Raw genomic sequence first — 15174 nt, forward strand, 5'->3', positions numbered from 1 at the left:
TCATTTCCGAGTATTCATATTTCAATATTACCACTCCAGATTTTTTATAACTGCGGGAAAATGTAATGGATGTGAGAATGTGCAAACGTCAATTTTCTTTATGCTAAGAATGCTCGCGAAAGCATTTTTTCTATAAATCCTGGAGGACCTTAACATCTATGAAAAACAGACATTATTTGAGAAAAAAATGTGGAGTATATCAACTTTAGTTTATTGTGTAATTAATTACGATGAGGGTGAATATTTAAATTCATAAGTACTAATTATTTTGAAAAGGAAATAGACCTGGCGACTAAAACGCTGCCCTAAAGGAGCATTAAAAAAAACTGGAAGGCAAATGCATTAGATGATAGCATCTGTTGCTGTCCTTGTAAACTTAAAATACCAAGAGTGGTCAAAAATATCAAGGAGTGATAATTTGATGAAAACTTTCCTTTTAAGTTTCTTAAAGTCTTCTATGTCTACATGTATTAGAGATTTAAACTGTTCCAAGAATTGGAAATAGAATACATAGACAAAAAGCTTTAATTTTTAATTCCAACAAATATCGCTACTGGCGATCATTTCAATTTTTGAGTTTATTGTATAGTAATATTTAAGAGTCGCAGGAAATATTAATATTCAAAAGATCTCCATGGAAATACATATATTTAAATCGGAAATTATCCGTAATGACTCATTGTAGAGGCTCATGAAACACGTACTTTTCTAGAACTTATTCAGCATTAAGAAAACATAAAAATAATTTAAAATGTTTTTAATGACAATGAGGCTTCCAGGACAACAGCTCCGCTTAGCTCTTTATTTCCATTACAAGAACAATGCACTTGAGTACCACCATTTTCTCCCATCCAGTCGGCACATCCGGCTCCACCAAGAGCACGTACGCACGTATTTAAGGACGATTCCAGTCAGACCGATTGGGACGCCCCCATAATGGTCGTAATTTAATTGTATCTCGGTCTGGCCAGATATCCGAAATTATGGGTCTCCTACCCGTGAGATAGGTCTCACGGAATGAGCTAAACGGAACGCATCTAGCATCCTTGAAATATCTTCGGACGAGCGGGCTCGGCTTGTGTCTTCTTTTAAAAGAAAGAACATAAGAATTTCACTCTAAATATCACCTTCAGTCTAGAATGTGGCGCTAGCTGAGTGCAGTGACCTCATGACAGTGAAGTTCAATTAATCCAATTCCATGTGAAGCCATAATATTTTATTGTAGCATAATGCGTATTGCCGAAGGAAAAGATAATTTTTAAAACGTGGATAATTTCATCTAAAATTGTACAAACTTCATGATACCTTCCATTTGATGCAGGCTTATTAGGAGGAAGGAGTAAATGAGTACACCTTAGAAGAAACCCACACGAATCGGTTATAAAATAAAAATATATTTTATATGTAAAAAAATAAACTAACTCAAGGGATTATAGCCACCATTCAGTTCAACATAGAATAAGGGGGATGGAGAAATTGTGTCTAATTATTCTGTATATAGTATATCGATTTCAGATAAAAATATTTTTCCTACACACTCATGAATTTCGCATTGGATTTGGTTAACATAACACCAAGAAAAGACGTGCACGTGATCCGCTGCTGTTTGGAGGATTACATTTTGATTTGATTGCAAACATGTACTGAATTATAATAGCTGTACCATCCGTGTCATACAATGATGATGAAACCATTGATTTTGATCAGTCATTTTTCTTCAGAAGCAAGGTCATTCTATTATTTCATTTTTTACATAATAGTTTCCAAAATGTCAACTACTCGCGTCAATACCTAATGAAAAATAACTTCCAATTTGTTTAAAAGTAGTGACACCTAACGTTATCAAGCACTGCTAGTGTAGTGGTATCATGCAAGATTCCCATTCTTGTGACCCGGTTTCGATTCCCGGGCAGTGCAATTCTTTTTTTCAGTTATTTTAAATTCCCAAAAACATAATCTATTGACGTAAATTGCTCCATTATATTCCACATAAGTTGCTAAAAATCCTTGACCGTGTTATGTAGGACTTTATCATGTCACTACTCTATTAACTCGCGAACGAATTCACGAATTATCACGAGCAAGGCAGTGCAAGACGCCCTTAAAAACATCCTACCTGGCCATGAGGACGATGCGGTGGGCGTAGACTGGCACCTCCTCCCTTCCGAGAAGAAACACCACGTCCGCCGAGTCCTTGTCCTCCGACAACTTCTGCAGGTCCTCGAGCAGCTGCGGCACCCCGGAGAGGCTCTGCTGCGTCGCCTTGCCCGCGTCCCCACACCCGCTGCCCCTCTCCGATCCCACAGCCACTGATGACGCGGTGGCCACGCGAGCGCTCATCCTGCCCCCGCAAACGCCCCCGAGGGCCCCCTTCGCCGAGCCCCCGGCCCCTCCTCCACCGCCCCCCTTGGCCCTGGCGCGCCTGCTGGAATCGTCCACCTTGGTGGGTATGGGCCTCTGATGGGTGCTGCGTGTTGAGGAGAAACAAATGACCATCGTCACTGGTGAGAAGGACACGAATCTCCAACAGGAATTTCAAGTACCATCCGTCTAGAACTCCATGAAAACCGGAATTATTATAACATTAGTTAAATGATAGTCTTGAAACTGTTAAAGTGATGTGGTGGATGTTGATCAAACTAAATTAGCATTGAATTAAGATGAAATCACAAATAACAGTTGGAATTAGTGGAGATTGACCTTATTATTATATGACCACAATTGAGCGTAAATGTGCGCTCTGCGCTGCAGGAGTTTTGCATTGATGCGTTTTAATCGGAAACAAAATCACGAGTAAGTGCATTACCACTTCACAGCAAATTATTTACTCTCCTATGATTTTTTGGAAAATAAAAGAATTAATATTTTTTAACAAAATCTACAGCTGAAAAACGATATGAAATATATTCTTCACTTCACATACGTTTTTCACCGACGAAGTAAAATTGATCAGAAAAATAGCGCAGGTGAAGACTTTCTACCACAAGGGACGATTACTAATGCCTAATACCACTAATCCAAGTATTAGGAATCGATCAATAAAAACTTGGATTATACCATTGGTCAAATACACAAAAAAGAAGATTAGAAGAAATGCAAGTGTGGAGTTATAAGAGACAATGGCATTAAAATGGATAGACAGAGCAACTGGTGAAGAAATTTGTTATAAGCTCCAACGGACTACGGTAGGAGATATCACGTAAATAACCTTAGATATATTATGTGTATAACGGATAGAGTTAAGATACAGTTTGCGATGCCAGACCACGCTAGGGGGGAAAAGTACTTTGGGTCAAAAGTGGTGTGTAATCACCCCTGCCACACATCTTAGCCATGGCTTGCATGGTACCGTGTATGCATGTAAGCACAATGAAGATTGGGTGAAGAGAGAAGCTTATAGAATAGTCACAAGAATAATAATTACTCGCCCTATCCTGAGATATAGTGGTTCACTAACCACCGATACTAAAGTAGGTAACGTGACACTAGGTTTGTGAAAGTTTGCTATGAACAACGTCGCAGTGTTAAGACACTATTGGAAGAAGTAAATAGGAGTCAATAGTTGACCATAGGTTAGAGGATAAATTTACTTTAAAGTTTGAGACAAGTTCCTTATCCGAAGAAGTCAAAGACATATTACAGGCCCTGACTTACTATGTTAGAATAGATCATGTTCGCAAAATCAGGAATAATGTATGTATAGAACGGATGGATTTAAAATGTTATTTTTTCCTCGTACGATTAGAGATCAAAATACATTTGGTCGCAGGTGCGAAGAGGATAACCAGTATTGGCAGTGAATACATTTTGTCTATATCTTGCAACTATTTTAAATAGACCCATTTTTATAACATTGTTCCCGTTTAACTTGAATATATCCTGTTCCTGAATAATCCTGAGCAATTGAATATATTTGTAAGTAAATTCTTTCGAGTTGAATAACTTTGTTCCAGTGCATGATCGAACTAATGTCGGTTCAGAGATGTAATGGTTTGGCAGGTATAGCTGGTGACATAACCCCCCCCCCCCGCCGCCGCACGCTCTTACGGAGGCTTGCGGAGTATTATGTAGATAACTGAAGGAATCTACGAGGGGAAGAATGACAGAGGAAGGACAAGCATGATTTACGAGAAGTAAGTGATGAAAGGCATTAGGGTAAGGAACGATGAAGGAATGCCAAGATTGGAAGATGACAGCATGGCTTGGAGAGGTGCTATAAATCAATCTTTGGATTGATATCGGATGATGATGACGGTGGTGATTTAGCTATAACCCTTTATTGAAAGGTTTTCACATCAATTCAAATGAAACAAAAAATAATTCTTAATATTTACCTATTTAGCATAAATTTCCATGACTTCAATGGGTACACCCTAAATTGTGATCGATTTTTGAATTAGTTCACTAAAATAATTCATTAAAGGGGAAACATTTTTGCAAATATAATATGCGTAAAATCACTCTAATCAACCCGAAGAATGGTCTGACTGGTGAGAGAAGAGGTGCCTTCGTACCAAGTCCTAGACCATGTGAAATTCACGCGTAACTATAGGCATAGAGGATACCAGTCTCTTTCCCTAAGCAGTCTACGTTTTCCCAGGAATATCTTATTCCCGAAAAATCACACATCTTGGGTGGAACTGAGGGTGTCTAAATTCACCTAGCTCTGAATCGGTGCCAACACACCGGGCAATGGGCGCTCGGACGATAAATAGGTATAAGTATTATTCGTCACTATTGCACCGGTTGAGAGAAGAAAACAAGAAAAAAAGTCCCCATTTGGTAAATAAAATAATTCTCTTCCATAAACATACTGCACCGGTGCACACCTTCGCAGTTGCAATAGCGAAAATTATGATATTAAGGTTCGAATCATTACAATATCCATCGCATTCACCAGATTTGGCCCCCAGTGACATTTTCATTTTCAAACTTGAAAAAAATTGGCTCCGCGGAAAACGATTCACGTCGAACGAGAAGTTTATCACGAACACAGGGGCTTACTTTGAGTACCTTCCGAAATCCTACTTTTAAAACGGCTGAAAAAAGTTGGTGAAAAGCGCGGAAAAACGTGTCGAGCTCAAAGGATATTAAGTTGAAAAATAAAGAAACTACTCAAAATTCTTGTTTTTCTATCATTTTCTATAGATTTATTGAACGACCCTCAGAGTTAATAGAAATAAATTGTGTCAGTCAATCACAATCTAACATGCATTTTACAGGCAAAATAAATGCTTTTACGTAGGTGATTTTACGGTAGTATTTCACCACCGAAATACAAAGAAATACTGCATTCATTCTCGCATCAACGGCATGTATTGCCGCCCAATGCTCCGGCAAATAATCTCCGGCGCTGCGGTCACCCCTACTATGTACTGAAAATAGCCCTTCGAGAAACATATGCGATCTTTCCATCGACTTTACTTTTTTCCTCTTTGTTTTATTTTTTCCCCCGTCCTCAAGCTCTTGCCTCCATCAAAGCGAGAGAACCGCCCACGCACCGTCCTCGCTTCCCTCCGCTTCTCGGCCGAGCGGGGCGAACGGACCAATGGGCGGGAAGGAAGTCGGTCGGTCGGTTCATTCGGGACGGGTAGTCAACCGACGCGGAGAATGCAGTTTCGCACTCGCTTTCCTCCCGCACGACGTGTCTCGCCAGTCCACCCCTCCAGACTCACTGCCTCTCCCTTTTTCCCTCATCCCCCCCGTCAACTCTTTCTCCCGCCACACGAGCGCGTCAGTAGGATGGCGGGATTGAGAGCGCAACAGTGACCGCACGAGGTGATGGGGGTAATTCCCACAGCCACAATGCTAGGATTTCCTCCTCTTTCAGTCCATCTCTTTTCTGTCCTCATCATTTTTTCATTTCTAATGTGGGGGGCGAGGACTAAATAATTACTTTTAACACAACCAAACCTACAATAAGCCCCTCTTCCTCCCTTCATTCCCGAACACCATCCCTAACCTATTCCTGCACCTTCCTCGCTTGCCGCGAGAAAAGAAAATCTGTGTACACTGTTTAAGATATATCATGAAAACAATTTATTGAGCGGGGAAAGATTCAAGACAGATGGAAAGAATATATAAGAGGATCTATATATCTAAATCCACACAAAACCCAGCAAGCCGCCGTAAGGGCGTGTGGCGGGAAGTGTTGGGTCACCTCCCGCCACACGCCCGGCGAGTGTTAGTCACCTTCATGCATAATATCAATCATGACACCTCTACACAAATAGTAGTTTGATCACGTCCTGAACCAAATTTAATCACATGAAAAAAGTACTTAAATGTAACAATATTTAATATCAGGATACGGGTATTCCTATCATGCGGGAGAATTGTTAAAAATATTGGTCCATTAAATAAAACATAACATCCTGGATATTGACAAAATATATACACCGTTGATGCGAATTATCTCCTTCCTACACGATTGCTGTCTTATCTATTTTTATCTTAAATAATATGGTGAACATGTTGAGCCAGCAAATTTAGACACAGAGAATATAACGTTGATGGGGATAGCTTCTTTGTTAGAATGTTTGAATACCAGTTAAAAAGAGTATTAAGGGTATTGAAATCAAATTAAACCGGGGGAAAGATAATATTCCCGCCGAAATAATTGAGGAGTTAGGAAAAGTGGAAGGATAATGGAATAGATCATTTGCTGAAAAATATTAAGCCTAATAAATTCTCTGGGCCCGATGAAATACCCGCTCGTATATTTAAGGATATAGCTTCGGAAATTGCGCCGTATCTAAAAATAATATTTAGGAAGTCGCTGGAAGATCTCAAGGTTCCCGGAGATTGGTAAACGGCTAACGTAACTCCAATATTTAAAAACGGAGACAAGGAGGGACGGAGTAAATACAGACCTATTTCCCTCAAACCCATAACGTGCAACGTTATGGAGCATATACGTATAGTTGTTAGTTCGATCGTGAGAAACCTCGATAATCTAAAGTTATTAATGAAAAATTAGCACGGTTTCCGAAACGGTGGATCCTCCGAGACACTTCTTGTTCATGATATTCTTATTTCGGGAGAGAGCAGTGTTCCAGTGAACGCAGTTTTCTAGGTTTTAAGAAAGCCTTCTACAAAGGACCTCATAGTAAACTACTCACAAAGCTAGAACCCTATGGCATAGATAAAAATATTTGGGGTTGCATTAAAGATTTTCTAAATGGTCGGGTACAGAGTAGTCATAGATGGAGTTAGTTCTAGTGCAATAGACGTTAATGCAGGTGTTCCCTAGGCAAGTGTTATCGCACCTCATTTATTCCTACTTTACGTTAACGACATTGACTGCGCAGTCACTAGTAAGATACCTTTATTTGCCGACGATGCAGTGATTTACCGTGATATCCGTGATCCTGAGGGCACAGCAGCTTTATCAGATGACCTTAATTCTATGGTGCCATGTGCCGCACCAAGGACACTTGAAAATTAGAATTTAACTTAAAAAAATGTATAGTGATGAACTTTTGGAAAAAGATTATTTCCCTCCCGAACGCCTTCTGCATCGGGAAAACCGAAGGGGAATGCGTAGACTCGGTTAAATACTTAGGCATAACACTCACTCACGACCTTTCCTGGGTGAAACACATATAGGGAATATGTGGATAAGCTAACAAAAAATTAGGATTTATTAGAGGAGTACCGGGTAAATGTGATGGAAAGATCAAAGAGAAATGTTACCTCTCGCTGGTGATACCTCATTTAGAATATGCTGCCAGGATATGGGATCCTTATGAAGTTGCATTGATTGCCGAATTGGATATCGTGCAGCGTAGTGGAGCCGGATTTGTAAAACGTCGTAATGATAAACTTAGTAGCGCATCCAAAATATTAGAGGAACTAGACTGAAAATCACTCACGGAGGGAAGGTTAAATTATAGATTAAATCTCTTGCCCAAATTGGAAGGATATTTCTTTAGCAGTGATGTTGAAAATGTGTTTCCTCACCCATCATTCCGCGGTAGGAGAAATCATATCAATAAAATTACAGAGATTAAGTACAGAACAGATAGATTTAACTTGTCATTTTATCTACAAACGATAAGGGATCAGAATAACATTGACCGACCGCGGTAGGGTCATATTCGGGTCAAAATTATTCTGTGTGTATTCACACCCTGCTACACACTTTAGCGGTGGATTGCAGGGTACTAAAATTTCTAAATATCTATCTAAATAATCTAACCTAACCAGTAGAATAACAACAATTGTTGAAATGGTGATCACCACTAATCCGTAGTTGATTGAGGCAAAATATTGAAGTGTTAAAGAACAATTAAGACAAGAGAGGATAAATTCCAGGATTTTTGCAAAGGCCCACAACTGGTATTGAAACACAAATTTAGGATAGACAATGGCAAGGATGAAAAAACATCAATAGTACCAATAAATGAGATGCATAACAAATATCACATTTTAGAATGTAAAGTGGAAGGAGGAGGTTGGGTAATCTTGTATGGAATCCACAGGCCCTAAAGCCTTAAATCATGGGTGGTGGAATTTCTGACACTTGTGACGTAAATTTACCATATTAGCCCAGGGGCCAAGTATAATTCTTATGGTGACACTTTCTTGGGCGAAATATTGCCCTCCACGGGCCGTATACGGTCATATTTTCTGTGACGCTGCTTTATACGTCAGAAAAGGGATGTTTTTCTTTGATACATTATGGAAAAGATATACTACGTTAGGGAGAAGATGTGCAATTACCCACTTGTGTCTTGAGAATGATATTTTAACGGAAGTGAGAAATGGACACTAGTCGTATCAAAAATAGAGAGGCCGAAGCAAAAGAAATGTTTTCCAAATTATAAAACCACATTAATCAATTCTAAGGTAAGTTTCATAGTTAAGGCTAGTGAAAATACCCTATCAGTTTTATTGGGAGGGGGGGGGATAGTAATCTCTCAATGTCGAACCTGTGGTCTACCCTGGAGACTTGGTATCTGAAAAATCATTAAGCATGAGTAATGTCTAGGGTGATCAGCCAAATCACCCTGCAATTGATCCCTGAACAGTAGCCCAGCGCTCTGTCCACTCCTATACCAGAGGTTTCTTTGTAAAGATAATGCTAAAGAATTAACTGAGGAGAATTACGAACGAAGGCATCCAAAGAAGAGTGGATAAGAAAAATAAGTGGAATGAAAATACCTAAGAAAATACAGGAGCTATCCTGCGGAAATTATCAATATTGGAACAAAGGGATGAAAATAAATTTGACGGGTACTAAGAATGGAATATTGAGCAGATATCTTGTAGAAAGACCAGTCTGGACTAAGGTCAAAGTTTTGCCAGAGAAGCAAAAGGTAACACAACTAGAGAATCGCAACTAGAAGGTGAAAAAGAATTCTATCCATGAGAAAGCAGAGTCGGCAACGGTGGTAGCAGAAAGAAGGAAATTATTGGCGGAATAGCCCACCCAGGTCAAGAGGGAAGTTAAACTGACAGCAGGCTTTCTAACAGAATAGATATATATGGACAGCTGGTAACACAAATAAGGAAGGACGTCCTTAAAACTTAAAACAGGATCACGATGATTCTCAATGATAGGAACCATAGGGGATATGAAATACTGGAAATTCAGTGAAACAGGAGAATTGTGAATATTCAATGGATGGATGTCATAGTTCATGACGAGTAGGAAAATATTGGAAAGCTATGAGAACAGACAACAAGAAGGGGTTATCTCCGTAACTGTCTCAAACACGACGATGTCTTCCAGGGGCGAGTAAGCGGAAGGAGCGACAGATGAGATTCGTCGGACTTCGGAACCGAAGATTGCAGGTTCGAGTCCTGTCACGGTCGCAGGTATTTTTTTAGTTCTTGAGCCTTGTGAAACAAATAGTTCAACTAGTTTGCATTTACTTGAGTTTTTGTAAAACTCGAAGCAACGAAAGATACTGGCTAATTTGCAATATCAACCAAGGCTTAAATATTGCATGTCGCCCGCCATAACAACGGCACTTTCCTAGATATTTAGATAGCAATACATGATTCTTTCAGTTACTTACGATAGGAGTATAGAACTATCCCCAGTGATTGTTTCTTTACCTTATTTCTTATCGTAGCACTTTAAGATTTAGAAGAAAAAATATTATGTTTAGGAGCGGGGAAGCAAAAGGGTTGCACAGTACAGAGATAAACTGAAGAATAAAAAGCTAAATAATGATGACCAATCATGAGGATAGCGATTAAATGTTGCAATAAAATACATTTGATTGCAAATTTTTATTTTTCCAAAATAATTATTGGCCATTGTGGACATTAGGCAGAATTTTCTTCGTAGCATTAAGGAGAGTTTTGTTTAGCGCTGGGACGTAGGAACGAAGAGACAAAGAGTTTCCGAAAGATTCTCATATGGATGATAAACGGAAGCAGAGGAATGCAAAACTAAAAATAATTGCGTGCAAATGTAAATTGTTACTCGATTAAATACGATGGAATAAACTGCAAAAGGTGCCATTATGAGTTCCCCTATGTTTGTTCTTGAGATGAACTCCAATTTTAATCACTTTTTTATTACTCCCATTGTTTTTAAAGGTAAAACATAGTCAATTATCTATTAATATTCTACGAAGATGTTGAATGACTTGATGATGAAGGATTGTTTATTGGAATCCAGATTTCAAAGTATTTATTTATTGTCATGCGATGCTAAGGCTCTGAAATGTAGCAGTTTTTAGGTAATAGATTCATCGAAAACCTACCTTGACCGGTAGTAGGTAGGTAGGTAGACCGATAACAATAGTAATGACTAAAATTGCCAAAACTGTTACGGTTGCTCCTCAATATATAAAGGTTAACCAACGATTAATAACTTCAGTGTTCCATCATATTTCTGTTTGTTTCAGCAACATTAGCGATAGTGTAAAATACATGATAGTTAAGTAACACAATGCAACAGAAAAATCTACATGATTGATATCATTAGCAATAGAATTTGTCTTATTTTTTCAGAAAATCCATTTCATGACCATACATGGTAATACGAAAAAAGCTCTATCAAAGAAGTGTTCCATATAGGAAAGAGTTGTGATTATTCTACGGGGATATAAAATTCCAAATGAAGAACCATGAAATCGATCAGAAAATAACTATTTAGGGATAGCAACTCAGAATACTGCTTGGTACGAATATTGCGATGATTTAGAAGAAATAATCTTACGACTAGCTGCTCTAAATTCAGAAAGATACAATCGAGACAAATGTGTATTCTAAAAATATAAATATTCCTGCAACGAAATATGCATAAACTTGTATTCCTTATTATTATCGCGTAACTACGTTGTAAAACTAAATAAGATTACAAAAGCTTTTGATAGCATGAGCAGAGTGGCGCAGTGGAAGCGTGCTGGGCCCATAACCCAGAGGTCCGTGGATCGAAACCACGCTCTGCTAAGGTTTTTTTTAATTTAGTCTTTTCAGAGTTGCGGTGTAATGTTTATACATATGCCTCATTTCCTCTCACTGTGACAAGCTTCTACCTAAAATGAAAGTTATCCTTATGGCGGAAAATGTAATGAGTACGTACCCCAGCCATTTGTTAGTTGTGATATTTTGGGGATTTCAATTTTTAGACACATCCTCCAACACTTGCAAGGATTTAAATAACCCTTTTAGGTTGTTGCCTTAGCTCTAACATACTCATTTCCTCTTTTTCAACGCGCGAATATTTTAACTGCGGATAGAGTCTAAACGTTTGCTTTCTAATATAAAATCTGATGACTTGTATCACTGTTTAAAAAGCAATAACATACCCAATGCAATCAATAACGTTTTCTACTGCGTCAATAGCAAAGGAAATTACATGGATGAAACTGATCATTGCCAAAAAATTTCTATCTGCAGGTCAGTTTTAAGACTCAATTACTCCGCCTATTCTATTACGTTGAACTCGGAATGTACACCTGTTATAACCGAAATCCATCTGTTTCTTTTTGCACAATTAAATATTTAATTTTGTCGCCCAATCTAATCTCAAATCCTTCAATACGTTTCCGAAGGGAAAATCAAATGAATCAGGCAAGACTCCTTTGCTGCTTTCCTGGGTGTTTAACTGTAAGCATGGAATTCGCGGATGTCGCCTCGCAGTTACAAGCATGTTATTGAGCCTATCTGAAGATATAAAAGCCTTTCCGCCGCATTATATGATCCCGCACATTTTTTTCCAGGATAAACGAGTGCATTCCGTGACTAACGGCTTAGTAAATCATCTCACGGCCAAGTGCAGCGTTGCAAAAAATCGGAATCAATTGGACGTCTCCGATAGCACCAGCAGTTACCACAATCGCGAAGGCCTCCTCACACCTCCTCCCTCTCTCTTGATCGCTTCGATAGAACCTCCTCTATCTTTTGTTGAGCAAACCGCATCCGCTAATGAGCAACCACCGCCCATCCGACACGATATTAAATGGTATGTACTTGTACGCCGCCCGCTATACTCCGTCACCTTTTTTTGCAACACCGCTCTCCCCCTCGCCGGACTGTCAAGAGCTCATAATTCTCTTACCGCCACCGCCTTTCATACATTTTACATGAAGACTTCAACTCTCGCATGAGTGGGTAACCTCAAGGCTTTTCCCGGATGGGTTGAGAGGGGGAAGGGTTAAGGGAGGGGGTGTTGAAAATGGGGAAGGGGATTCTATCACGGGAGAGAGGGTTATGGGAAAGAGGAAGACTACGAGAGAGAGAGATCTCTCACTGGTCCCTCTTTTAAAAGCTCACAAACACAGCTCACACCCCATCAGCTGGTTGATTGGCATTCTACCTGCAACGGGAGACAAGGCGTGAGGTGTGTTACTTCGAAGCGAGCAACGTCTGTGGGGGGGAGAAGGGGGTCGGAGGGAAGGGCGGAAGGGACTGGGGGGAGAGGGCGTGAGGATGTCACACGGGCGGGAGTTATCGAGTTACCGGCTCCGTCCTGATATCGAGCCCCCCTTCACCCGCCCCCACACACGGCTCCTTCTCTATGTCAGCACACGCGACCACGAAACTAACCTTTCTCTACGACGGTCCCCTTGTTCACCAACCCTCATCAGAACCCAGTCTACGTCTTCGCCGTCGAGAGGACTCGTCCTTCGCAAGGTGAATACGACATCCTGCGACCAGTTCATCACGATTCTGAGCAAGTATGCACCACATGGATAGCGATCACTTACTTGCATAAAGGGCCAATCATGTAGGGTTCACGTTATTCGAGAATCGTCGCGGTATTTTATCGCCCACAGGATTTCAACTTTTTCATTCAGTGGAAGTGAGAATGGGCGTCAGGTACGTGTATGCCATGTCTCGGTCACACTGACTCATTGCTATAAATACCATGACGAAGAAAAAATTTCTGCGATAAATATTTCCACTTCTTGATTGGGAAAGAAACCGTCTTAAAACTTCCACTTAGCGGCCATACTTGAGCTAGAGATATTGTTTGAATTACATTAAAGATGAATTATAACGGACAACAATTAGCATGCGCGCAGTTAATTGCCAATAAAATATCAAGCATAAAAGGGAGGTCATTCCACGCTCCTTACTTTCATTTCATAACGGGAAAGGCACTGCGATAGATGGCATTCAGTATTCATTGCATCGTTTTGTACATAAATCAAGTCCCGATAAAATGGTCAAAACACGCGTTTAATAGTAGAGTAGCTAGGCTCGGAGGTTTTTTATTTGTAGAAATCCAAATAAGTTAATGAGAAGTCTGCAAAGGTACAAAAAATTAAATTCATGTGACCCTCAGTTAATGGGAAAAGTATTTTTCAGAAAATAATGAGAAATATTCTTCAGACATCAAAGCTATTCCTATCTTTAGTCCCTTAGCTGTCTCCTATTTTCTCATGGCGAGAACTTTATCAGCTTAACGAAATACGGAGTAAAATGCTGTTACCAATTTCATTTTACTGATGCTTAAATATCACATAGTGCAATTCCTCATTTTTCTTTGATGATGTACTGGATGGTAAGTTAGGTAACACGATGGTGCGGACGGACGCATTAAAAACAATGTGAAAACAAAGATGAAGGTGTCCATGAAATGGCAAAACTTTACCTACTACAAACAGATAATTATTGCAAAATACAACAACGTGTAACGCTTCAAAAATCCCATCTTTGATCTACATTTATGATAAAGGAATACATGAAATTATTTGAGAGTTATCGTTAACAACAAGACGTTATCACGAACAATTTGAAAATAAATGATAACAGAAACGAAAAGGTCTGAATGAGCACAATTGCTCAATGAATTTTTCAAACCAATTTCAATTGGTTATATCGGGAAAGAATACATTTTTAGGTCGAAGGCTGTAATTTATTTCATTTGGCTTTGCAAGATAACAATCGGGTTAGTTTTATAGGCAACGACCTATCCTGCCAGCTCAAAGATATTGGAGTGGGGCACGGCTATGAACATGGGTGTGATGCTTTTGCACATGGGAAAAGGCTAAATTTTTCCATAGGCAAACTTTGGTGTGAGCATGATAACAAGAGAAATTTGGTTCTTAAGGGTAACGGGGACCCTGGTGAACCAAATTCGGTTAACAGGACCACAATCGGGGTCCGAAAAGGATAAGTAAACACTTCTAATATCTCGTCAATAAGTGAGAAATTTACTGATTACAGAAGGCACGAATTAAGTGATTTGGCTTTTTTAAAGCCAAGGACCAAAAGTCCCCTTATACCTAAAGTAATCTCTGTTAATACAAAAAAAACTTCAATTAAGCTTTTTTACGCAAATATTTAGGCCTAAAAGTGTAATTTCTTTCCTTTGTCGCTTCTTTGGCTATCGAAAAACACAGTGCTGCTACATTCCCCCTTAGGTGAAATGAAAATTCCTATTTCTCGTCTAGGTATATTATAAACTATATCTATATTTGGAATAACATGCCGAGGTACGAGTGAAATATACTAATTGGTTAGATTTTTAAGTTCACATTGTGAACTGGCTTAAATACAGCCCTTAGTAGAAGAATTCCCTAAAACTATTTTGTAATGAGAAGACGCCGACTCCCTTTAGCAATAAAAAAACTGATGGAAATGAAACCGATTGAAATTTTTATAATGTATGGACAATTTTCTATTTGAATAAGTCTCCAAATCTATCGACCATGTTTGCTTCACAAACAAAAAAAAATATTTCAATGCATAATTTTACTCAAC

At 39.2% G+C, this 15174-nt stretch overlaps 1 protein-coding gene and 2 non-coding genes across 3 annotated transcripts in view; 2 read left to right on the top strand and 1 right to left on the bottom strand.

Annotated features, from left to right (window-relative positions):
* Nucleotides 1-2496, bottom strand: part of LOC139694562 (kelch-like protein diablo) — a 239628-nt gene extending 237132 nt beyond the window's left edge. Inside the window, exon 1 of the mRNA XM_071593064.1 lies at nucleotides 2117-2496. Within this exon, the coding sequence (XP_071449165.1) occupies nucleotides 2117-2496 (380 nt within the window). The remainder of the gene's footprint in view (nucleotides 1-2116) is intronic.
* On the top strand, nucleotides 1847-1917 carry TRNAG-CCC (transfer RNA glycine (anticodon CCC)). Its single transcript has one exon. It is a non-coding gene; the product is annotated as a tRNA-Gly (tRNA).
* Nucleotides 2497-11340: 8844 nt separating the features above from the next.
* Nucleotides 11341-11412, top strand: TRNAM-CAU (transfer RNA methionine (anticodon CAU)). Its single transcript has one exon. It is a non-coding gene; the product is annotated as a tRNA-Met (tRNA).
* The last annotated feature ends 3762 nt before the right edge of the window (nucleotides 11413-15174 follow it).

This window comes from Hetaerina americana, unplaced genomic scaffold (assembly GCF_022747635.1).
Source record: "Hetaerina americana unplaced genomic scaffold, ioHetAmer1.1.p SCAF_50, whole genome shotgun sequence".
In the NCBI taxonomy this organism is placed as follows: Eukaryota; Metazoa; Arthropoda; class Insecta; order Odonata; family Calopterygidae; genus Hetaerina; species Hetaerina americana.